At 42.9% G+C, this 26,004-nt stretch overlaps 1 protein-coding gene across 2 annotated transcripts; it reads left to right on the top strand.

Moving 5' to 3' along the window:
• Window positions 1-4,702: 4,702 nt before the first annotated feature.
• Window positions 4,703-23,809, top strand: aldh3a2b (aldehyde dehydrogenase 3 family, member A2b). Of its 2 annotated transcripts, none has more exons than XM_052491702.1 (11): window positions 4,703-4,861; window positions 7,257-7,419; window positions 7,623-7,854; window positions 12,299-12,384; window positions 13,496-13,704; window positions 13,807-13,924; window positions 16,574-16,715; window positions 21,780-21,946; window positions 22,197-22,296; window positions 22,395-22,633; window positions 22,743-23,809. In XM_052491702.1, exons 2-11 carry the CDS (start codon window positions 7,258-7,260, stop codon window positions 22,755-22,757), a joined length of 1,470 nt encoding a protein of 489 aa, XP_052347662.1. In that variant the 5' UTR covers window positions 4,703-4,861; window position 7,257; the 3' UTR covers window positions 22,758-23,809. The 2 variants fall into 2 exon arrangements, with proteins under 2 accessions (XP_052347662.1, XP_052347661.1); XM_052491701.1 differs by having other exon boundaries at window positions 4,757-5,040.
• The last annotated feature ends 2,195 nt before the right edge of the window (window positions 23,810-26,004 follow it).

Below are 26,004 nucleotides of genomic sequence, written 5' to 3'. Positions count from 1 at the left end.
CAGGAACAATCACCCACGAAATACCTAAAGAATATGGCTGCCTAAATATGGTTCCCAATCAGAGACAACGATAAACACCTGCCTCTGATTGAGAACCACTCTAGGCAACAATAGACTTTTCTAGATAACTCCACTAACCACAATCTCATTACCTACAAAAAACTAGCGCGGGACGTGGACCCCACTCCAACATAGTCTTAGTCCGCTTACTCCGCGTCCTTAGATTGGTGATCCTCATCGCCGACCTTGGCCTAGTAACCGTAACAAAGGGCCCCACTGGACTGAGGGGCAGCTCGGGACTGAGGGACAGCTCGGGACTGAGGGGTAGCTCAAGACTGAGAGGAAGCTTAAGACTGAGAGGAAGCTCAAGACTGAGAGGAAGCTCAAGACTGAGAGGAAGCTCAGGACTGAGAGGAAGCTCAGGCAGGTTGATGGCTCTGGCAGATCCTGGCTGACTGGTGGTTCTGGCAGATCCTGGCTGACTGAAGGCTCTGGCTGCTCCATGCAGACTGGCGGCTCTGGCTGCTCCATGCAGACTGGCGGCTCTGGCTGCTCCATGCAGACTGGCGGCTCTGGCGGCTCCATGCAGACTGGCAACTTTGGCTGCTCCATGCAGACTGGCAGCTCTGGTGGCTCCATGCAGACTGGTGGCTCTTGCGGCTCCTTGCAGACTGGCGGCTCTGGCGGCTCCTTGCAGACTGGCAGCTCTGGCAGCGCTGGACAGGCGGGAGACTCCGGCAGCGCTGGACAGGCGGGAGACTCCGGCAGCGCTGGACAGGCGGGAGACTCCGGCAGTGCTGGACAGGCAGTAGACTCCGGCAGCGCTGGAGAGGAGGAAGGCTCTGGCAGTGCTGGACAGGCGAGGCGCACTGCAGGCCTGATGCGTGGTGCTGGCACTGGTGGTACGGGGCCGAGGACACGCACAGGAAGCCTGGTGCGGGGAGCTGCCACCGGAGGGCTGGTGCGTGGAGGTGGTACTGGATAGACCGGACTGTGCAGGCGCACTGGAGCTCTTGAGCACCGAGCCTGCCCAACCTTACCTGGTTGAATGCTCCCGGTCGGCCTGCCAGTGCGGCGAGGTGGAATAGCCCGCACTGGGCTATGCAGGCGAACCGGGGACACCGTGTGCAAGGCTGGTGCCATGTAAGCCGGCCCAAGGAAACGCACTGGAGACCAGATGCATAGAGCCGGCTTCATGACACTTGGCTCGATGCCCACTCTAGCCCGGCCGATACAAGGAGCTGGTATGTACCGCACCGGGCTATGCACCCGCACTGGAGACACCGTGCGCTCCACAGCATAACACGGTGCCTGCCCTGTCTCTCTAGCCCTCCGGTAAGCACAGGAAGTTGGCGCAGGTCTCCTACCTGGCGTCGCCATACTCCCTGTGTGCCTCCCCCAAGACATTTTTGGGGCTGACTCTTGGGCTTCCATCCATGCCGCCGTGCTCGTCTCTCCAACTCCATTCTCCTATAACCCTCCTCACATTGCTCCAGTGAATCCCAGGCGGGCTCTGGCACTCTCCCTGGGTCGACCGCCCACCTGTCTATTTCCTCCCAAGTCGTATAGTCCATACTTTGCTGTTCCTACTGCCGCTGCCTGTCTCCACGCCGCTTGGTCCTGTTGTGGTGGGTGATTCTGTTAAGGTTTTCTTCCGTCGTAAGAGAGGAGGACCAAAATGCAGCGTGGTTATCTTTATACATCTTTAATAAAGATGATAACGAACAATACAAAAACAATAAACGTAACGTAAAAAAACGAAACAGCCCTATCTGGTGCAAACAAACACAGAGACAGGAACAATCACCCACGAAATACCTAAAGAATATGGCTGCCTAAATATGGTTCCCAATCAGAGACAACGATAAACACCTGCATCTGATTGAGAATCACTCTAGGCAACCATAGACTTTTCTAGACAACTCCACTAACCACAATCTCATTACCTACAAAAAAACCCTAGACAAAACCAACACATAATTCACCCATGTCACACCCTGGCCTGACCAAAATAATAAAGACAACACAAAATACTAAGGCCAGGGTGTGACATTAGCCATGGTTTCGCCACTAGATGGAATCAGATGCACATGCATGCGCGCGCACACACACACGTGTTACGTTCTTCTATCCTCGTGGAGAACTCACATTAATTTCCATTCAAAATCTTATTTCCCTAAACCTAAACACAACCCTAATTATTATTGTAACCTTAACCACAACCACTAACCCCCCCACACATACACATCCCCTCACAAGCCAAGACCCACAGTCCAATAACAATCACAGGTGTGCAAACACAGCTAATGAAAACAAACCTACTAACAAACAGACAGCAACAAGTTGAAAACACTTAAACACAATGGTACAATGGTATGGGTTTGTCTCTGTTTGTGTATTGATTGTAGTTTGCTGAACCTTGCTTGAGACCCGAACACTAGGCTTTTGCTCAGCAGCTCAACAACCTTGTTGCACACAGGAAACCCGGTTGGAATACAGTCGGTCACATTTGACTGAAGTTGAAGTAGAAGAGTCCAGAGCCAGAGCCTTGTATTGAGAATATAAAGCTATTTTGAGTGATATAAATCAGAGATGAACTTCTGGATGAAGGGTCTACTGTGTAATAATAGTTGGCATAGAACAAATGTTTTTTTTATTCATGACATTCCTGATGATTTATATATTTTTTGCTTTCAGAGGGCATAGAGAGAGTAATGAGTTGAGCCATCTCAAACATGACACAACAAAACCACCAGTGTTTGTCACCAGTGAAAGTGGATCCTCAGGTGTGATTGACGTTCCCCCTCCTCTTCTCCTCCTTCCCTTTCCCCCCTTCCCCAATACACAAACACCCCTCCTCTCCTCTGCGTTTGATGTGGAATCTCCATCCATATTTCCTGTTATCCTGAGAGATTTTGAGGCCTAATTCGTGTGTGTGTGTTGAAGGGGAGAGTCCTGGCCTGCTACCAAAGCTTCAGAGAGCCTCTGTGGGCATCAATAGGGCCCCTGAAAACCCTGAGAGCCTGAGATCCAGAGCCTGAGTGTGATCCATCCCAACCTGGCTACAGATGAAAGGCAGAGACCAGGCATGGCATAGGAGATATACTGCAGAATGCCTAGGGGGATGACCCACATATGAATGGACTTGGTTTAAGCTTGAATCGCAAACGTACTGTATGCTCTTTACGTATGTGTGATGAATTTAAAACCATAAAATGGTTTAAATAATTAGATATCAAGTGTAACTAAAACACAAAATATTTTTTCATGATTCCCACCTGGGTCAGGCACAAAGTTGGCCTACCATAATGGAAATTAACCCTTAAGGAGCGCAGGGGAAGAATATATATATATATATATTTTTTTATAATAAGAAAGTTTTTCTTGAAAAGTGAAATCCCAAGACATGACAGTAAAACTACAATAGCAACATTCAGATCAGTCTGGCAAGAGCTTTATTTTAAGTTGAATGTGAAATGAGAATCTGATGGTCACCTATTGCAAGCACGCAAATCCTTCTAACTATGTCTGTTTTTTTTCTGTGGCTGAAACATGGGCTACTCACAGAATGAGGTTTGGCTCATTCTCGAATTAGATTCATGTGAAATCAATGGGGCTTTTATCAGCTCAATCATGGTTCACAGATTTTTGCAATAGTTCGGTCATACTTACACCTTGGCCCAAACCCTTGAATCTCTAAATAGATGGTGCTTTCCATTCACATTATTTTGGGTCTGAGAATACAAAAACATCCATTTCATAGCTGCGCACATACTTCCACACAAGCAGTAGGTATCCTATGCACATACACACAAACAGCAGGTGAGTTTTTACCTTCTCCACAGTTCGCACCACTTTGTATCACTACCCAGCCCACAGTTCCATTCCCCCAAGATTAGGGAGACCTTGAGAAGTACTCACTGTCCTCTCCCAAGTCTCTCAGAGGCCTAGCCAGGTCGGCCCAAACACAGTTTTAATTGTTCTTCAGTATTTTACTAGGCTCACACACACACAAGTTCAAATCCTAAACTACGCCTTGCTCAGACAGTCTGTGTTTTCCCATTAAACAGATACATTGTTTAACATAACTCCGACTAAACCTACACACATCATCAGATTATAATTTTATTATTCTAATCAATTTGATACAGTTCTAAAGTTTCAGAGTGCAATTATTTGTATCATTATCTTTCACATATACATTATTTTATAATTTTGCTACACTCCCAATTACATCCGCTAACCGTGTGTATGTGCCCAATAAAATTGGATTTGATGTATTAATCATTAGGCTACAGAAGCATTGGGCTCTCGAGTGGCACAGCAGTCTAAAGCACTGCATCTCAGTGCTAAAGACGTCACTACAGACCCTGGTTCGATTTCAGGATGTATCACAACCAGCAGTGATTGGGAGTTCCATAGGGCTGCGCACAATTGGCCCAGCGTTGTCGATAACCAGGGTAGGCCGTCATTGAAAATATTACGTTGTTCTTTAACTTACTTGCCTAGTTAAATAAAGGTTTTTAAAAATGTGCTTTATTCGCGATAGGCCTACCCATTCTGCAGTGCAAAAAGTTTGGAAAACAAAACAATATCATAAAATAAAGATCAAGTAAGGGATTATGCGTCACCGCCAGGTAATAACCATGTAGGAAAACATAGTTATAATATCATTGTGCATCGACTTCTGACGCTTGAGTGACAGGCAAACTAACCATTAACTACCCAACCAGTGTTCACCAATAGCAGAGGGGCAGAATTAACGGAGATCCACCCTTAGCAGCGGTGGAAAAGGGATGTTTATGATTTTCAGGGATTCAGTCATTTCAACCTAACTTCGCTTTTCCACTGTAAAACAGAAGTAGGTACTCCGCTCACGCGTTTTTCTTTGGGTGCCACATTAACTGAATGGAGATCTGTATTTCATGTTTACTCTATAGTGGTTCGGACTGAGTTTGCGGATAATTTCTAACGTCGTTGATTCGGCATTTAGCAATTTTGCGAATAACCTGAGAGAGATTTGGAATAACAGCCCGTCAGGTAAGAGTTGTGTTTGCGAGTAACATTAATTAAATTAGTGACCAAGAAACGTTACAGAATGGCCTGCTGCAGGCCAGTACAACGTTACTGTGTTAAAGGTTGTGGTCAAGCCTTTTCTACATGTTGACTCAGCAGAATAGAATCATGAACAACACCTTCTCTCAAACGGATTTTATTTTTGCCATAACGGAGAGCTGTCAATCAAACTCAAAGCTACCATGTAATTTAACGGATCAGAATGATTCTATGATTTGATCTCTCATGGAGCCAGTGTTGTTACATAGCCTACAATGCGCTGTTTTTTAGTTCACAGGTAGTTACGCCGTTGTAATGGGATAATACAAGTCATTTACTTTGTCTTGTCTTGTTTTAGCCTTTTGACAGCATTTCATCATAGCTGTTATTGCCGACAACACCAAAGCAGGCAACGTCGGTTGACCAAGGCAAACAGAGCAACCTAGTAATTTGTGGATGTCCAAAATAAATGTATCAATTTCGTATGATATGTTACAAATTGCAATTCGTACAATATGTTACGAATCTAATTTGCAAACGTATGATACGTTATTAATTCCAATTTGTGGTGGCTAAGGTTTGCTTGTTGCCTAGGTGGCACCGAGTACCTACTTCCGTTTTACAGTTAGCTAGGCTAGGGGTTAGGGCAGAGCTGCCAACTCCCGAATTTGCGGCGAGACATCCGCATTTGACCCTCCTCTCACGCTCTCACGGCATACCTCTCACAATATATCTCACACGCATTGAAAAGTACGGCTTTTATTTGTCTAATTAGTCAGCGCGTTAACTTTTCAACTGTGCTCCAAATCGATGATACGAAACCCAGGACTCACTGGAAAACAGTGGCAATTGTTACTGAGTGGACTATCCTGGCTAAATAAATGAGCGCAGTTTTAAAATAGGAGCACCTGAGTCTCCAATTTAACACCATGAGCGGAACCTTTATCTTTGTCCTGTCCTACCACAGCAATGTCAACCGCGGCATATTGAAGCATATGATTGGTCTAGTTATGTAGGGTATCAAGGGGATTGGACGCATGTTTTAAAGAAACGCCCCTCAAGATTAGAGTGAAGTTGAATGGAGAGAAACAACGACATCGATTTAATCCGCACCTGCATTAGTCCCCTTGTTTGGTGATGATTTGCATTTAGGCTGTGACAAGGAAAAGGCAGCAGTCAGAGAAACTATGAAAATAATTTTGTCTAAAAGATTGTGAACCCAAAGCGTACATTTGATTCTAGAGGGGGGACAATAAATATAACAGTTATTTGATTAGGAAGTGGGGGCAGATTAATGGCATTTTGTCTTCAGGAGATTTTATTTTTTATTTACTTATTTTAGTCGGACCATTCTTAACAATGGGCTAAAATATAGGGTAATTAGTGTGCTTGTCAGCAAGAACACTACTGCTATTCCCCAATTTTGTCACATTAGTCATTTGAAATCTGATATGCCTACCTTTGTCTTTGAAAATTAATTATATGAGGCTATGTATCGTCTGAAAAAAGTGCCGGCACTTTAAATGTCATCCCTCAAAATCTAAAAATAACCATTTTGAGTTTAATGTTTTAATATTTCATTTAATGTTCAAAGCATCCTGAATACCCCTGACTTGTGGTTTTTATTAGGGTTAGAGGTTAAATTTAGGGTTAATATTAAGGGTTAGGAGTTAGGATTAGGGGAAAAGTTAGCTAACATGCTAAGTAGTTGCAAAACAGCAAAAATGTACTAAGTAGTTGTAAAGTTGCTGTTTAGCTAAAAAGCTAAAGTTGTCTAAGATGTGATTCAAACGCACAACTTTTGGGTTGCTAGAAGTTTGCGTTATACACCCACCCATCCTCCCTTACCAAGCTCCCCTCCTTTTGTTTTTGGCTTAAGTAACCTTCAGTCTTATGTAACTATAACATATAACATACGTAACATATTGACTAATTTGAGTGTCCCAGATTTACATTTACGTCTTCGAGCCCAGAATGAACATAGTTAGCCTACTCATATCAGTATGTTGACTATTTAATATTATAGCCAATAGATGAAATCATCCCTCCCTGATACACAACCTTGTTGTCATCAACACAGCATGACTCAGGAGTATAAAATATAAAATGGTTGTGAGTAGTGCCGTTCGTTCACAGTAGAAACATTTATGTTATTTTGTGGGGCGTGTTTGTAACATCCAGCCATCCATCACCTCTTGTAGAATGTCCCGTGAGCAGAAGGCGGTGGAGCGCGCGAGGAAAGCGTTCCTCACTGGGAGGTCGAAGCCCTTAGAACACCGGATCCGCCAGCTGAAGAACCTCCAGAGATTCCTCTTGGAGAGAGAGAAGGAGATAGCTGAGGCGATCAAGAAAGACCTGAACAAGGTAGAGAGACAAACAGACAGACACAGCGTGAGTGAGAGAGGAGTATGTGTGTGTGTGTGTGTGTGTGTGTGTGTGTGAGCATGTGCATAAATCTATTTGTGTTTGTCTTTGCAGCTTATGTTTGCACAAGCACTAGTGTGTCTGTGTGCATGTATCTATCCTCATCTATGTCCATATCCATCTTCTATCCTCCATTCATCCAGAGTGAGGCAGGCACCCAGCTATATGAGACAATGGGCCTGGAAGGGGAGATTGTCCTTGCAGTGAAGAAGCTGGCAGAGTGGGTTGCCCCCCGGCCTGTTGAGAAGAACCTCCTGACCATCTCAGACACTGTTTACATCCAGCCTGAACCGCTGGGAGTGGTGCTCATCATAGGAGCATGGAACTACCCCTGGGCCGTCACCATACAGCCACTTATCGGGGCTATTGCTGCAGGTAGGGGGGAGTGGGGGGGTTGGGTAGTGTGTGTCTGTGTGTTTGTGTGTGACCTATCCCCAGACCATTCATCCATCTTTGCTTCTCTCAGGTCAGGTCCTTTTAATCAGTATTACACAATTGTCCTCTCAGCCTCTTACCTATCAAAGACAGGTTCAAAGTTCCTTGATTGTTATTCATTTGTGTGTGTGTGTGTTTGTGTGTGCTTGCATGCATGCATGCGAACTCTGAGCACTGCCACCATCAGGGACTTTATCCTCCAAGGGTGAGACTCCGTCCTTGTATTGTGTCAGTCATGATCATCGAGCCCTCCATCTTTCCCCCTTCCAAGATGGCCACCAGTGAATGTACTTCTGAATGATTTACATTTATGTTTTATTCACGTTTGTCTGTTTTTAAAAGCTTGTTGCCAATGATCACTCTGTTGTTTGTATTACAAGCAGCACCACAGTAAACACCTGAGAGGTATACTACAACGTTAGCCAGCTAACGTTGATAAACAACCAGAAATAACCACACATTTTCTGGTTAATTAAGAAAGCTTCACTTAGACATGTGTCTTTGTACTCCCTGACGAATGATATGCTACCGAAACGGGTCAGAGTTTTAAAACCGTTGTTCCGTTGAATGAAGGCATTTTAATTATATGAAGAGTGCCTTGGTCCTCCTTTCTTTTTGATGACCAATTTATCCCAATTTATGACCAATTTACACCTTCTACCTACAAAGACCTAGCAGGGTTATATCATCCAATATCATACACAACACATCCAATAGCATACACATCAACCTACTCAGATTTACGACACACATAATATCTCGACCCAATTTTCTAACATCTGTGGCATTGGCTCACAGGCAAACAGGCAAGGGAATAAAACACATATTGCTAGAACCGGTTTCTTTAATTCTAAATATCAGACATTTGAAATCTCTAATCTTGACCGTAATACCTCTTATGGCAGTAACTTTACAAGCACTAATTATGGTCAATTTAGACTGAGAATAGTATCTAGTTATGATAAGGGGTGAAATAAGTATAGCCAGTTATAATTGTAATGGTTTATCAGATTATAAAAAAAGATGATCAGTCTTTACGTGGCTAAAAGAAAAGGAATATAACATATACTGTTTACAGGAAACTTACTCTACATCCTTAGATGAAGTTGCGTGGAAAAAGGAATGGGGTGGTGAAATAATTTTCTGTCATGAACAAAGGCAATCAAAAGGTGTGATGATTTTAATTAACAAAAAAAATGGATCTGAATGTGCAAATAGTCAAGAATGATTCGCAAGGAAGGTGAATCTTTTTGAATATGAAAGTGGACGAAAAAGTGATTTGGCTCATTAATCTATGTGGTCCAAATTAGGATGATCCATACTTATTTGAAAATATTTATACCAATTTATTGAATTTATAGGCAACAAATGATCAAATCATTATGAGAGGAGACTATAACTATCATAAGGAAATCACAAATATTATGGACACCTTAGAAATAGTGGATATTTGGAGACTAAAAAACCCTGACCAAGTGAGATATACATGGAGGAGACTTAATCAAGCTAGTCGCGTTGACTACCTTTTTTTTTTGTCTCTTTCTCTCTTGCATCAAAGGTTAAAAAGGTTTTAATAGGAGACAGAATGCGATCGGATCATCATCTAATTGGCCTTCACATAACTCTTATAGAATTACCATGTGGATGGGATATTGGAAATGTAATCAATGTTTACTGGAGAACCATTTATTTTTAACTAAGACAAAATAATTTATAACTGAATTTTTCCAGTATAATATAGATTCAGCAAATCACCTTATTGTCTGGGATACCTTTAAATGAGGTCATTCAATTCAATATTCATCAATAATAAAAAAACAGTTTCTGGCTAAAGAGACCAGACTAACAAGGGAAATATATGAACTAATTGTACAGGTAGATAGCAATACAAATAATACTACAGAGATATGAAATAAGTTAGAGGAAAAACAAAAAGAACTGGAGGAACCTATTCAAAAACAATCTAATGTAATCTATTACAAAAATAAAGCAAACTGGATGGAATATGGAGAAAAATGCACCAAAATCTTCCTGAATCTCCAACACAGGAACGCTAACAAAAATAATTTGCAGAAACTCGTTACTGAAGACGGAGTCATCTATGATTTTCCTCAAGTTATATTTTAAAAGAGGAAGCTAAGTAATTTAAGCAGATGTTCTCTTTTCCTTCTCATCCTCACCCACTGAATGACTATTATTGTAAGGAAATCTTTCCAAATAATACAAAAATGGAAAGTGAACAGATTTATACCTTGTCAGCTTGGGGATTTGAACTTGCAACCTTCCGGTTACTAGTTCAACGCTCTAACCACTAGGCTACCCTGCCACCCGAGTTCTGACAATGCAGTAATAACCAACGAGTAATCTAACCTAACAATTCCACAACTGCTACCTTATACACACAAGTGTAAAGGGATAAAGAATATGTACATAAAGATATATGAATGAGTGATGGTACAGAATGGCATAGGCAAGATGGTATAGAGTACAGTATATACATATGAGATGAGTAATGTAGGGTATGTAAACATTATACTAAGTGGCAGGGTAGCCTAGTGGTTAGAGCATTGGACTAGTAACTGAAAGGTTGCAAGTTCAAATCCCTGAGCTGACAAGGTACAAAATCTGTTGTTCTGCCCCTGAACAGGTATTTAACCCACTGTTCCTAGGCTGTAATTGAAAATAAGAATTTGTTCTTAACTGACTTGCTTAGTAAAATAAAGGTAAAATATAAAATTGTTTAAAGTGGCTAGTAATACATTTTTACATCAATTTCCATTCATTTCCATTATTAAAGTGCGCTGGAGTTGAGTCAGTATGTTGGCAGCAGCCACTCAATGTTAGTGGTGGCTGTTTAACAGTCTGATGGCCTTGAGATAGACTGAAAAACAGCTTCTCTCTCTGTACTGACCTCGCCTTCTGGATGATAGCGGGGTGAACAGGCAGTGGCTTGGGTGGTTGCTGTCCTTGATGATCTTTATGGCCTTCCTGTGACATCGGGTGGTGTAGGTGTCCTGGAGGGCAGGTAGTTTGCCCCCGGTGATACGTTGTGCAAGAGCTCACTACCCTCTCGAGAGCCTTGCGGTTATGGGCGGAGCAGTTGCCGTACCAGGCGGTGATACAGCCCGACAGGATGCTCTCGATTGTGCATCTGTAGAAGTTTGTGAGTGCTTTTGGTGACAAGCCAAATTTCTTCAGCCTCCTGAGGTTGAAGAGGCACTGCTTCTCCTTCTTCACCACGCTGTCTGTGTGGGTGGACCAATTCAGTTCGTCCGTGATGTGTACTCCGAGGAACTTAAAACTTACTACCCTCTCCACTACTGTCCCGTCGATGTGGATAGGGGGGTGCTGTGTTGTTGTTTGTGTCGCACTGCATTGCTTTATCTTGGCCAGGTCGCAGTTGTCAATGAGAACTTGTTCTCAACCGGCCTACCTGTTTAAATAAGGGTGAAATCCTATATTTTTTTAACCAGTCTTACAATTGGAAGAGAGCGGTGGGTCTATGTAGCATCTAGATCTTTGGAGTTTAAGTGGTTTGGCCCACATCCAATTATCTTTATTTCTCTGGTTAAGCCTTAATTGAGACGTAACAGTTGAGTCTTCCAGTAACAAGTTCCCATTCTGATTGGATTGGTAGTGGAAACACTTTGAGGAAACATCTTTTCTGATTTTCTTTCGTCCTAGTTCCTCCTGGTTCTTGTAATGGAGAAATGGCACAATATATTTAACAGACATTTAGTATTCAGCCAAGTAAGTAGCTGTTGGCATTGAGCTTGGACTGTTATTGATTAATGTGTGTGTGTTGGGCTGGACTTTATTCTCTAACCCTGCTATCAGTTACCAGAGGCAAGGTTATGGCCGTTCACTCGGTGAGAGTTCTGCCTTGCCTTACAGAAGGCCCTTTGCACACACACACCAGTCATCCCGGTGGATGGTGGCTGCAGAGGGACATATAGTACTGTAATATCATATGTGATAAATATATTTTGTAAAGTGGCCTATTGCAATGACTGTGGTATGTGGTTGTTTTCCCTACTAAACTTCTTAAATACACTTAAGAGTGTCTGCTAACTCAGAGTTTCCCAAACTTGGCATAGCCCCCCAACTGAATAAAATGTAAATGTAATGTCATAATGGCTCTGCAGGTGTGAACCAAACATTGGATTAGACTGAATAAGAGATAAGTAAACATATAAATAGAATAAGGATCTCTTTTTATGCCAGTAAATGCCAACACATTCTGTCTGTCCGACTCATAAGGCTCCAACTCCAACTTTGTTTGTCTGCCCCAAGACTTATTACCCAGTGCTAACCAATAACTCCATTGTTTGTCTTAGCATCCTTAAGCTAATGCTAATGACAACTGTACTATTCTCTGTGACAGGAAACGCTGCTGTGGTGAAGCCATCTGAGGTGTGTGTCCACACTGCCAAGGTTATGGAGGACCTGCTGCCCGCCTACATAGACAAGGTAACACACATGCACACGCAGTTACACACTAGGGGGTTGAACGTTTAAACATCTTAATGCTAAGAAAAATCCCAAATAGAAAAATATATATTTATTTCCCTCCCCCCGCAAAATTCAAATCACAGTGCAGCTGGCTCACCTGTGCTTACTCAGTCTTTGGTCTGTTGCGTGGAGAATATTCTAGCCTTCATTGATGATAGGCCCAAGAAATTGCAAAATACAGCATTCCATTGCGATATGTAGCTTTTGATTGCCGATAGATAGGCCTAGTGCATGGTTCTGACTCTGTCTGCCTGGTGGCCTACCTGCCTATACTGTGCCCCTTTCTCTCCGTCCCTCGCTAGCTCGCTATGAAAAACGTTTGTGTTCTCGGGAGTACAGCCTTTCTTGGGAGTACAGTACTAATCAGTGATCTCCGTTCCAAAAATACTGAATCTTAGGAGTCGATTCCAACCGGAAGATGTGTTTTCTTTCTACTAAATGTCTTGGTAAGACACGGCATTTAACTAACTTTAAAGTACTTTTTTTTTAGGAGAGAGTGGTCTGACTCTGCCTGCAGGCAGGCTGTCTACAAGCAGCTCGAGATTATTTGATTGACATTTCTGTTTGCCTAGTGAATGACATATGAGTCCGATTTCAGAAATGGCATTCCTTTATAGATAAGTAAAATGCTTGTACAATTGCGCTTCGAAAGTTTCTTGGGAGAAGGTTTAGTGTCGGCATTTAAAAAGCCGTATTGTACCCTTACCGCTGTAGGGGTGGCAGATAGCCTAGCGGTAAAGAGTGTTTTGCCAGTATCCGTAAGGTCTCTGGTTTGAATCCCTGAGCCTACTAGGTGACAAATCTGTTGATGTATAAACAGTGTGTATCTACCGCCCTGTTTTGGTGGCAAGTAGCCTAGCGGGAAAGAGTGTTGGGCCAGTACCTGAAAGGTAGCTGGTTCAAATCCCCTCAGTGACATATCTGTTGATGTGTCCTTGAGCAAGGTACTTATCCCTAATTGCTCCTGTAAGATCTTCTGGACAATAGCATCTGCTAAATGATCTGTTATGTAATCTGTATATAGCATAATGTGTTGTAAATAACAATGTGTTTTTCCCTGCATCTCTAGGAGTTGTACCCAGTGGTGACAGGGGGTGTATCAGAGACCCAGGAGTTGCTGCGTCAGCGGTTCGACCATGTGTTCTACACAGGGAACAGCATGGTGGGGAAACTGGTGATGGAGGCAGCAGCCAAACACCTCACCCCCGTTACCTTGGAGCTGGGGGGCAAGAGCCCCTGTTACATCGACAAGAACTGTGACATCCCCATCGCCTGCCGGTAAGAGAACAGATACAGAAACGGACAGACCAATACAACTTTCTAAATCTCTTCTGTTTCTCATCTTGTCCCTCCCTCTCTTCCCTCTTCTCTCTCCTGTAGTCGTGTGACATGGGGGAAGTATTCTAACTGTGGGCAGACGTGTATCGCTCCAGACTACATCCTGTGTGAGCCCAGCATCCAGGACCGCGTGCTGGAGGAGATCAAGAAGTCCATCAAAGTACAACTCACTATGTTGGGAGTATAAAAAGGAGTATATATCTGGCTTCACTAACTAAGCATTGAGTAGCAACCATAAAGGTACTGACAGTTTTTGTTGGAGTGAAAACGGAGGCCTTTTCCCTGAAGTTTTTTTTCCCCACAAAACCAGTGCTCTCACAAGCTTATTATAATTATAGACAGATGGGTTGTTTAGCAACAAAAACTTTGGTTTAAAATCAAAAGGAAATCAACTATATTTCATCTCCAAATGTTTATTGAAAACATAAATACATTTGCACAATGAGCACTTGTTATCGCTCAAATAGATTGTTACTAGGGATGTGCCAATATGACATTTTTTTATTTTTTTCAACTTTATTAAACCAGGTAGGCTAGTTGAGAACAAGTTCTCATTTGCAACTGTGACCTGGCCAAGATAAAGCAAAGCAGTTCGACACAAACAACAGAGTTACACATGGAGTAAACAAACATACGATCAATAATACAGTAGAAAATCTATATACAGCATGTGCAAATGAGGTAGGGTAAGGGAATACATAGGCCATAGTGGTGAAGTAATTAAACACTGGAATGGTAGAATGTGCAAGAAGAGATACTGGGGTGCAAAGGAGTAAGATAAATAAATACAGTATGGGGATGAGGTAGATTGGATGGGCTATTTACAGATGAGCTATGTACATGTGCAGTGATCTGTGAGCTGCTCTGACAGCTGGTTCTTAAAGCTAGTGAGGGAGGTAAGAGTCTCCAGCTTTAGTGATTTTTGCAGTTCGTTCCAGTCATTGGCAGCAGAGAACTGGAAGGAGAGGCGGCCAAAGGAAGAATTGGCTTTGGGGGTGACCAGTGAGATATACCTGCTGGAGCGCGTGCTACGGGTGGGTGCTGCTATGGTTAGTGAGCTGTTATGGTCAGTGAGCTGAGATAAGGCGGGGCTTTACCTAGCAGAGACTTGTAGATGACCTGGAGCCAGTGGGTTTGGCGACGAGTATGAAGCGAGGGCCAGCCAACGAGAGCGTACAGGTCGCAGTGGTGGGTAGTATATGGGGCTTTGGTGACAAAATGGATGGCACTGTGATAGACTGCATCCAATTTGTTTAGTAGAGTGTTGGAGGCTATTTTGTAAAAGATATCTTTGAAGTCGAGGATCTGTAGTTTTGGCTGATACCGATATCCAATATTTTCCTTGCCAAAAAACCTGATACCTATACCCGATATTTACAATTTTAGCGACCTTTTAAGCATTCTAGTACAGTTAAATAGTTGAAACACACACACACTTACCAAAAAAAATATATTTTGTTGGCATTTATGTCCCCATTACCAGTAAAACACAATCAAAGCCTATTTCTTTCACTTACTTGCTGTGCTGTTTCGATTTCATCATACATCAAGCAGTGAGGTTTCAGCTCTGTCTGTCCGTGGCCTCTCTTCCTCGGTGCGCACTGTCACTGTGTCCTTTTTCCATCTTGTCCAGCTGTGTCTAACATTTCACGTAAACCCTGTTTCTTGTCTGCATCGAAGTAGCGGTCCTTGTACCTTGCATCGAGCATGGTGGTGACACAGTAAAGAGGCTCATAGAGAATTAAACCAAATTGCTTGTTCACAGCCTCTAGTGGAGTACTTTTCTAAGTTAACCCAACGGTCTGTGTTGGCAGTTTCAATGGTTTCAATGCCATGACAGAGGGTATCACGTCTGCTGCAGACGCAGTTGATGAGCTTATTTCTCCAGTCAGTTGATCGAATGGCGCTAGGAGTGTGTTCATGTTTCCAAGTTTCAAACATGTTCTCAAATGCCATTGAAATGGCAGCAGCGGTATGAGAACCAGCACATTCTTGAGCAACGCAATACGACTTTCCTCAGTACAAAATCCTTTGTCGACCACTGTGCTGTCAAGCTAATAGCAGCGACGCCCATAGCAAGTAGCTCGTGGATGTACGTTTAAGCAATACTGTGTAACTCTGGTAGGGCAACATCTGAAAAATAATTCCTACTTGGTATTGTGTACCAGGGATAGAGGTGCTTGACCAGTCAGCGAAAGCCAACATCATCCACGATAGAGAAAGGTTAATTGTCAAGGGCAGTGAATTCCATTATCTTGAATGGATTTCGCCTTTGAGTTGTCTCGCTGAAATGTTCTTCCTCTTTCAAATGACTGCTCGACTTGTTGACTGCTCGATCCACACAGCAGACATTGTGGGCTAGGTTAGGAATGCTGTGTTGCACATGTAGCGCTATAATGTTTGTGGCGCCATTACGTCATCTAACTACGTTATGTAGGTATGCACGTCAGCTTTGACATCAATTATGCACATCAGCGTTAAACTAGACATCGGGCCGATGCCGATGTTTGTATTTTTATCTAATATCGGCAGATTACGATATGCTTACTGATATATCGTGCATCCCTAATTGTTACAGTTGTTAGTTAGTGATCCAATTTTTGACATAATGGCACATAAGTCAAGATACCATGTCTTGTTTTCAGGTGTTAAGAACAAGATGAAACTAGCTAAAATAATCAACCTACGATTTCCCACATTACAGCTTCTTGGCATAATTTTCACGTCATCATTTTCGTGACTTTGTCAGGCAACCCATCTATTATGTAATGTACAATTGGTCAATTGTGTACATGTATTTTCCATTCAGGCCTTCTACACAGAGGACCCCAAGACCTGCCCCGACTACGGACGCATCATCAACCAGCGCCACTTCAAACGCATCATGGCCATGACAGAGGACAGCACCATCGCCATAGGAGGGGATAGTGATGAGTCAACGTGCTACATAGGTACTACCTATGACAAGCATAATGCTACATAGATACTGTACTACTTATGATAGGCATAGCTACCTAAGATGGCGCCAGAGAAGAAGGCTGACGTTTTATGTGCCCCCAACCAGTTGTGTTTTTTGTTAGTTTCTTTGCATTGTTGTTTTTTTAAACTTATTTTGTACATAATGTTGCCACTACAAGTCTCTTATGACCGAAAATAACTTCTGGACAACAGGACTGTGATTACTCACCACGGACTGGCAGAAACCTTTTTTCCCTTTAACGAATCTGACGAGCCCGACTTGAATGATATACTGCTCTCCCAGGAACAGGCCCAGATCACCATGATTTGCGTGAAGAGAAAAAGTGGCCAAAGGGCGGGCTGCCTTCTGAGAATTCTGAGAATCAAATGAACCCCCATTTCCTTCCATTCTGCTAGCAAACGTGCAATCTTTGGAAAATAAAATAGAAGACCTACGTGGAAGATTAAACTCTCAAGCTATTGCTAGCCTGAGGTAGAGTATCTCATGATAAGCTGTAGACCACACTATCTACCTAGAGAGTTTTCATCTGTATTTTCCGTAGCTGTTTACATACAACCACAGACTGAGGCCTGGCACTAAGATAGCATTGAATGAGCTGTATTCCGCCCTAAGCAAACAAGAAAATGCTCACCCAGAGGCGGCACTCCTAGTAGCTGGGGACTTTAATGCAGGGAAACTTAAATCCTTTTTCTATCAGCATGTTAAATGTGCAACCAGAGGGGGAAAAAAACTCTGGACCACCTTTACTCCACACACAGAGATGCATACAAAGCTCTCCATCGCCCTCCATTTGGCAATCTGACCATAATTCTATCCTCCTGATTCTTGCTTACAAGCAAAAATTAAAGCAGGAAGCACCAGTGACTTGATCAATAAAATAGTGGTCAGATGAAGCAGATGCTAAACTACAGGACTGTTTTGCTAGCACAGATTGGAATATGTTCCGGGATTCCTCCAATGGCATTGAGGAGTACACCACATCAGTCATTGGCTTCATCAATAAGTGAATCGATGACGTCGTCCCCACAGTGATTGCACGTAGATACCCCAACCAGAAGCCATGGATTGCAGGCAACATCCACACTGAGCTAACAGCTCGAGCTGCTGCTTTCAAGGAGCGGGAAACTTATAAGAAATCACGCTATGCCCTCCGACGAACCATCAAACAGGCAAAACGTCAATACAGGACTAAGATTGAATTGTACTACACTGGCTCTGACGGTCGTCGGATGTGACAGGGCATGCAAACCATTACAGACTACAAAGGGAAGCACAGCCGAGAGCTGCCCAGTGACATGAGCCTACCACATGAGCTAAACTACTTCTATGCTCACTTCGAGGCAAATAACACTAAAACATGCATGAGAGCAGCAGCTGTCCCGGAAGACTCTGATCACGCTCTCCGCAGCCGATGTGAGTAAGAATTTTAACAGGTCAACATTCACTAGGCCGCAGGGCCAGACGTGTACTGCGAGCATGCGCTGACCAACTGGCAAGTCTCTTCACTGACATTTTCAACCTCTCCCTGTCCGAGTCTGTAATACCAACATGTTTTAAGCAGACCACCATAGTCCCTGTGCCCAAGAACACTAAGGTAACCTGCCTAAATGACTACCGACCCGTAGCACTCACATCTGTAGCCATAAAGTGCTTTGAAAGGCTCGTCATGGCTCACATCAACACCATTATCCCAGAAACCCTAGACCCACTCCAATTTGCATACCGCCCCAACAGATCCAGAGATGACGCAATCTCTATTGCACTCCACACTGGCCTTTTCCACCTGCACAAAAGGAACACCTATGTGATAATGCAATTGATTGACTACAGCTCAGCATTCAACAACATAGCGCCCTCAAAGCTCATCAATAAGCTAAGGACCCTGGGACTAAACACCTCCCTCTGCAACTGGATCCTGGACTAACTGACGGGCCGCCCCCGGGTGGTAAGGGTAGGTAACAAGACTTCTGCCACACTGATCCTCAACACAGGGGCCCCTCAGGGGTGCATGCTCAGTCCCCTTCTGTACTCCTTGTTCACTCATGCCTGCACGGTCAGGCACGATTCCAACACCATCATTAAGTTTGCCGATGACACAACAGTGGTAGGCCTGATCACCGACAACGACGAGACAGCCTATAGGGAGGAGACATGGCCATGTGGTGCCACGACAACAACCTCTCCCTCAACGTGATCAAGACAAAAGAGATGATTGTGGACTACAGCAAAAAGAGGACCGTGCACGACCCCATTCTCATTGACGGGGTTGTAGTGGAGCAGGTTGAGAGCTTCAAATTCCTTGGTGTCCACATCACGAACAAACTAACATGGTCCAAGCTAGAGGTCGACCGATTATGATTTTTTTCAGCGCCGGTACTGATACCGATTATTGGAGGGCCTAAAAAGCTGCTGCCGATTAATCGGCCGATTTAAAAAAAAAAAAAAAATGTATTTGTAATAATGACAATTACAACAATACTGAATGAACACTTATTTTAACTTAATATAATACATCAATAAAATCAATTTAGCCTCAAATAAATAATGAAACGTTCAATTTGGTTTAAATAATTCAAGTGTTGGAGAAGAAAGTAAAAGTGCCATGTAAGAAAGCTAACGTATAAGTTCCTTGCTCAGAACATGAGAACATATGAAAGCTGGTGGTTCCTTTTAACATGAGTCTTCAATATTCCCAGGTAAGAAGTTTTAGGTTGTAGGTATTATATGACTATTTCCCTCTATACCATTTGTATTTCATTAACCTTTGACTATTGGATGTTCTTATAGGCACTTTAGTATTGCCAGTGTAACAGTGTAGCTTCCGTCCCTCTCCTAGCTCCTCCATGGGCTCGAACCAGGAACGACAACAGCCACCCTCGACGCAGCGTTACCCATGCAGAGCAAGGGAAACAACCACAGGCTCAGAGCGAGTAATGTTTGAAACGCTATTAGCACACGCTAACTCGCCAGCCATTTCACTTTGGTTACACCAGCCTCATCTTGGGAATTGATATGCTTGAAGTCATAAACAGCTCAATGCTTGACGCACAACGAAGAGCTGCTGGCAAAACACACGAAAGTGCTGTTTGAATTAATGTTTACACGCCTGCTTCTGCCTACTACCGCTCAGTCAGATACTTAGATACTTGTATGTTCAGTCAGATTATATGCAATGCAGGACACGCTAGATAATATCTAGTAATATCATCAACCATGTGGAGTTAACTAGTGATTATTGTTTTCATAAGATAAGTTTAATGCTAGCTAGCAACTTACCTTGGCTTACTGCATTCGCGTAACAGGCAGTCTCCTTGAGGAGTGCACAATGACTAGTTAACTGTAAGGTTGCAAGATTGGATCCCCCGAGCTGACAAAGTGAAAATCTGTCGTTCTGCCCCTGAACGAGGCAGTTAACCCACCGTTCCTAGGCCGTCATTGAAAATAAGAATGTGTTCTTAACTGACTTGCCTAGTTAAATAAAGATGAAATAATGGTGTAAAAAATAATAATAAATTGGTGTCCAAAAATACCGATTTCCGATTGTTATGAAAAAGAAAACTTGAAATCGGCCCTAATTAATCGTCCATTCCGATTAATCGGTCGACCTCTAATCCAAGCACACCAAGACAGTCGTGAGAGGGCATGACAACACCTATTCCCCCTCAGGAGACTGAAAAGATTTGGCATGGGTCCTCAGATCCTCAAACGGTTCTATAGCTGCACCATCGAGAGCATCCTGACTTATTGCATCACTGCCTGGTATGGCAACTGCTCGGCCTCCGACCGCAAGGCACTACAGAGAGTAATGCGAATGGCCCAGTACATCACTGGGGCCAAGCTTCCTGCCATCCAGGACCTACCACTATACCAGGCGGTGTCAGAGGAAGGCCCTAAAAATTGTCAAGGACTCCTGCTCCCCCTTCACCGCTGCTGTTCTCTGTTGTTATTCTTTATTTATTCTTTAATAACTCTAACTACATGTACATATTACCGAAACTAACCGGTGCCCCCGCACATTGACTCTGTACCGGTACCCCCCTGTATATAGTCTCGCTATTGTTATTTATTGCTACTCTTTAATTACTTGTTAGGTTTATTTTTATTCTTGTCCGTATTTTTTAAAACTGCACTGTTGGTTAGGGACTCGTAAATAAGCATTTCACTGTAAGGTGAAATGTTGTATTCACCTGTTGGTTTCCCATGTGACTAATAAAATTTGATTTGATTTGATGATACATACTTGTAGGTTTCACTTTTCCTATCAAAACTGCCTCAACTCCTTCCAACATTCATAGCTGGCTAGAGACACTATTCAATCTCCATTTTTACAATTTGTTGATTGTTTGTTTTGCCTTTTGTTTTCCTTTGAAATTCTTTCTGTAATACAAGTTGAATAACTTATTTGTATTATATGACTGTCATAGGACTCCATAGGTATCACATACATTACAGGCCCATGGTTTTTATATACGCAAACAAATCCCACTACATTATTTAGTACCAAGCAGTTAGTGTTAAGCCCTTATTTGTATATCTAGTTGATGTATATCTATGCTCAGGGCATCACATACCCAACAGTTGGTTACCCTGACACATCTAGTTGTGTATCTATGCTCCCCTCATCAGCTCCTACAGTACTGATATGGGGTTAAAGTTGGTTTCCCATCTAGTTGATGTATATCTATGTTCTGGCCACCACATACCCTACTGTCGGTTACCCTGACACATCTAGTTGTGTATCTATGCTCCCCTCCTCAGCTCCTACAGTACTGCTATGGGGTTAAAGTTGGTTTCCCATCTAGTTGATGTATATCTATGTTCTGGCCACCACATACCCTGCTGTTGGTTACCCTGACACATCTAGTTGTGTATCTATGCTCCCCTCCTGAGCTCCTACAGTACTGCTATGGGGTTAAATTTGGTTTCCCATCTCGTTAACCTCTAAATATATTATCCCCTACTCAGACCATACAGTGCTGCTACTGGTTTCCCTGACACATCTAGTTAATCCATATCTGTCCTCCCTCCTTCTCAGCTCCTACAGTACTGAAGGACGTGCAGGTGAACTCCAAGGTGATGCAGGAGGAGATTTTTGGTCCCCTGCTCCCCATCCTGACGGTCAGTGGAGTGGACGAGGCCATCAACTTCATCAACAAGGGAGAGAAACCCCTCGCCCTCTATATCTTCTCACCTGATGACAAGGTAACTACTCACACATGCACACATATAGAGAACACACAAGCACATGCTCAGCAACTATTTCTTTTTAAAACAATGGTGGGCAGTTTTTTTCATTAAAATGTCTCATTCTCTCTCACTCCTCTCACCCCTCCTACTCAACCCTCCCTCCCTTGCTCTTCTCTCTCTGCATCCCCCTTCTCTCTCTCTCTCTCTCTCTCTCTCTCTCTCTCTCTCTCGTCCCATCTCTCTCTCGTCCCATCTCTCTCTTTAGGTGATAAAGAAAGTGATAGCAGAGACCTCCAGTGGAGGAGTGTTGGCTAATGACTGTCTTGTGCACTACTCTGTCAGTGCACTGCCCTTTGGTGGAGTGGGTAAGTAAGGTTCACTATATAACACATCAACAAAAAATTGCTGTTTCACACGGAGTCAAATGAGAAGAGATATGTGTTCTTCATGTTTCCCCCTGTAGGTAACAGTGGAATGGGCAGCTACCACGGAAAGTTCAGCTTTGACAACCTGAGCCACCTGAGGGGCTGTCTTATCAAGCAGCTGAAGATGGAGGGGGTTAACGACATGCGCTACCCTCCCCATACTGCCAAGAAACTGTTCTGGGCACGCTTCTTCATCCTCAAAAATCCAGACCTGGGGTGGTTAGGACGCATGACGCTGCTCGCTATCATCGCTGTGGTGGCTGCTGTGGCGCTACAGGTTAGGGGGAAGGAGGAAACTGTGTGTGTGGGGGGGAAGAAACGATTTGGGAATTGTAGATTGAGTTTCACTGATTAGTGGATGTGTGTGTTTCTGTGTGTTTCTTCAGAGATATCTTCAGTGAGATCAAACAAGTCTACCCGTACTTCTGGCCTGATGTTACTCTGGTGACCCGCTGGACCCTGGAACAGAGTTGGGTCTAAAAGTGCTAAATGAACTTTGACGCGGTTAAGATTCTGTCTGCTTCAAGATAATAATCATCCGTAACCATAGTAATGTCAGGTTGAACCTTTAACCCCTCCCCAATAACCCCTATCAGAATTACGCAATTCTGCATGAAGCCATTTCAGAAGGATTAGCTTGCTAATGCTTACTAACATTAGCTAGCCGCAACAGATTTTATGAATGTGATTTTTTATCTGATTTATAGCACTTTAATCATGTGAATTTGTTAGTTAAACCTGTCCGCTTTTTATTTTTAGCCTTAAAAACGTTGAAATGTTTGCTGCTTATTAACATTTTGGAAAATGTATCAAAATAAACAATGCATACCTCTTATAAAAGGTTATAACTGGTCATATCGCTGCGCTATGAAGAAGCATAGCTGACCTATATGCAAGGTTCTCTAAGGATTGCATAAATTCCTTTCATATGAATGAATAATCATGAAGTATTGTGTGTTAATATTGTACTACTATTACACATGCTTGTATGCTTCAGTCAGCCTCAGAGAAGCACAACTCTAGTTCTGTTATCATTTCAGTTTTTAATTTCAACCGTTAGAAAGAGATTGCAATGGAGATGTATTTTATTTGAAGTAGAACTTTAACATTCCCTGTCAGTGATTTTACCATGCTTTTCCAGGGCAATTGTTCTGATTGTTGCATTGTATTTTTTATGTTTCACATTCACACTATGTGCCTGAAACAAAACCAAATAACCAATCAAGTACCTTTCGAGAATTACACCTTCCATTTCACCACAGAGTTCTTAAAATATTTGCCTGAAGAACTTGTATTCAATAGCTCAGGGTGTAACAAAGTATGACAACTACTATGCCTGAGCAACAATGAAGGAGTAACAGCGTATAATTTCAATGTTTTGGTATTGCCTTCAGAGCATTCCCATGGCATTGATTGTAATTAATTTGTAATAAATCCGTTTTTATGTCCTTCACTTATTGATTGCGGTTGTGTTATTGATAGGGAATGAGAGGAATATCCAGTGGTGATTTTAGCATGTAAATCTTGGTGGGGCAAACTCCCCCCAATTCTTTTTAAGGCATGCCAGCAAAGGCACTACACAACACAAGACTAAACAATACATGGATTGCACTATAACGGTGACAAACGGTGCCCACAAACGGTTAGGGCCTACATAAAGCTGTCCCAACAGCAGAGCTTTCTTTTCAGCACCATTGAGTGAATCCTTACCACCGCTACACCTGGCTTTCAGCGGAACCTTTTCTGGAAGCGAAAGAGTTCATTCAGCCTCATTTACTGCCTTTTAAAACCACTTATTTGATATGGCTGACTTGCTTAAACAAATGTGGTTTCTACTGCAATTGATATGTACAAACTATGGCATAAGGGAACAATGAGTGGAGAGGAAATCCCTAATTTCGATTAAGACATTAATGTGCGAGCTAAGACGGACGTAGTCGTAACAATTTGTTCAGCACTTTTTAAATGTAAAGTGACAGAATTCAGAACATGGGCCGTTCTTACAGTATTCTCCCTGTACACCAAGTCAGAGCTGTAGGATAAGTAAAGGGGGCATAAAAGCAGACAATGAAAGCTCTTAAGAGTATTCGATGATGACATTTCTCTAAAACAGGCTACATGTAAACCACCAAGTCCGAAAAGACGGCTAAGTTATGAGGGTGAAAGGAACCAAATTATTATGGTGAGGCACATGGGCTACTAACAGCTTACTACACAACATATACTTATAATTACTTTCTTAGCTACATTATACATATCTCACTGGCATATTACATCATTTTTGCAGCAGCATACAATACATTTTTGGACTCACCTTGTTGTGCTGTCCTCACTTGAACAGGAAGGTGGCGCAGTGGTCCTTTTTGTGGCACTTTTTGTCATAGAACTTTCAATACAACTAGGAACTCTGAAAAAATCAAGGTTGAATCATGTCAGAGATCTTCGGGTCGGAGTTCTAGAAAGAGGCCCGAGTTCCCAACTTCAAATTCACAGGCTTGGACAACATACCCTCTCCACCGAATAGCAGGCTAGTGCTTATGCACCGAATAGCAGGCTAGTTAGCCACTGATTCCTTCCAAATCACATATTTTTGAATTTGAACTTGTCTAATGTTTATGTCCAATGGCCGAAGGAGCTCCAATATGTTTTATCTATAATTTCTCTTCATATGACAAGGATTGAAAAGGATTTGCAAGAGATTGTCGACTTGATTCATGAAGACTGCTTGTCTAGCTTGCTCGCTAAGATTTTGAAAGTATGATGTTGACATGATCAGTCCAATCAAAGCTCCAGTACATAAAACATGATTTGACATCATTTAATCTGTGGCCAATGACCTTGAGCCTTCTTGGATGTGCACTTCTAATGTAAACCTATGGCAACAACCAAGTGGCTTGAACTTTCTAGCTGTCCCTGTAGATTTGGCAGTGATGCAGTGTCCCTATGAGTGAGAGAACACTGAGCCAATCACATTGCAACTTGAGAACATTATCAACCACTATGCTCTGTATTTTCTGCTGGCTGCCCCACCACCAAAGAAAGCACTGAGCTAGGCTGAAACAACTGCATTTTGGAGCTGCCTTACTCAAGAAAGCAAGAAAAGAGACTATGTTTGTATGCAGCTTTATTAACTCAATCAGTTTGCCAACTGATATGTGATACGTATTATTTTAATGTATTTATTTATTTGCTTAATGGGGGGCTCTGCCCCACCTGCCTTGAATGACGGGTCGCCACTGGGAATATCAGATGATCGGGTTTCTAAATAGATCCACAATGTCAGTGGGACATTCCATTTGTGTGGTTTGCTATGATAAATATGGCCAGTAGGTGTTGCTCTAACTACTTGACTACAACTTTGAAGAAACCTGCCAGTAGTTATTTTCTACACCTTCTCTGTCTCTCTACCTCCCTCTCTCTCCCCCATCTCTCCCTCCCTCACTATCATTCCCTTTCTTCATCTCTCAGGTGGAGGGTCAGAGAGTGTGTGTGTGTGTGTGTGTGTGTGTGTGTGTGTGTGTGTGTGTGTGTGTGTGTGTGTGTGTGTGTGTGTGTGTGTGTGTGTGTGTGTGTGTGTGTGTGTGTGTGTGTGTGTGTGCGTCAGAGTGTGTGTTTTCATTAATGTATGCCTCTATCTGGCTCCTGGGA

Source organism: Oncorhynchus keta, chromosome 33 (genome assembly GCF_023373465.1).
Source record: "Oncorhynchus keta strain PuntledgeMale-10-30-2019 chromosome 33, Oket_V2, whole genome shotgun sequence".
Taxonomy (NCBI): domain Eukaryota; kingdom Metazoa; phylum Chordata; class Actinopteri; order Salmoniformes; family Salmonidae; genus Oncorhynchus; species Oncorhynchus keta.
Note: the sequence above shows the minus strand (reverse complement) of the source record. Positions and strands in the feature narration are given on the sequence as shown.

Coding starts and splice junctions, on each gene's coding strand:
- aldh3a2b (XM_052491702.1), top strand. CDS start 7,258: ATGTCCCGTGAGCAGAAGGCGGTGGAGCGCGCGAGGAAAGCGTTCCTC. Junction 13,925..16,573: donor AGATCAAGAAGTCCATCAAA/GTACAACTCACT, acceptor TTTTCCATTCAG/GCCTTCTACACAGAGGACCC. Junction 21,947..22,196: donor TCTTCTCACCTGATGACAAG/GTAACTACTCAC, acceptor CTCTCTCTTTAG/GTGATAAAGAAAGTGATAGC.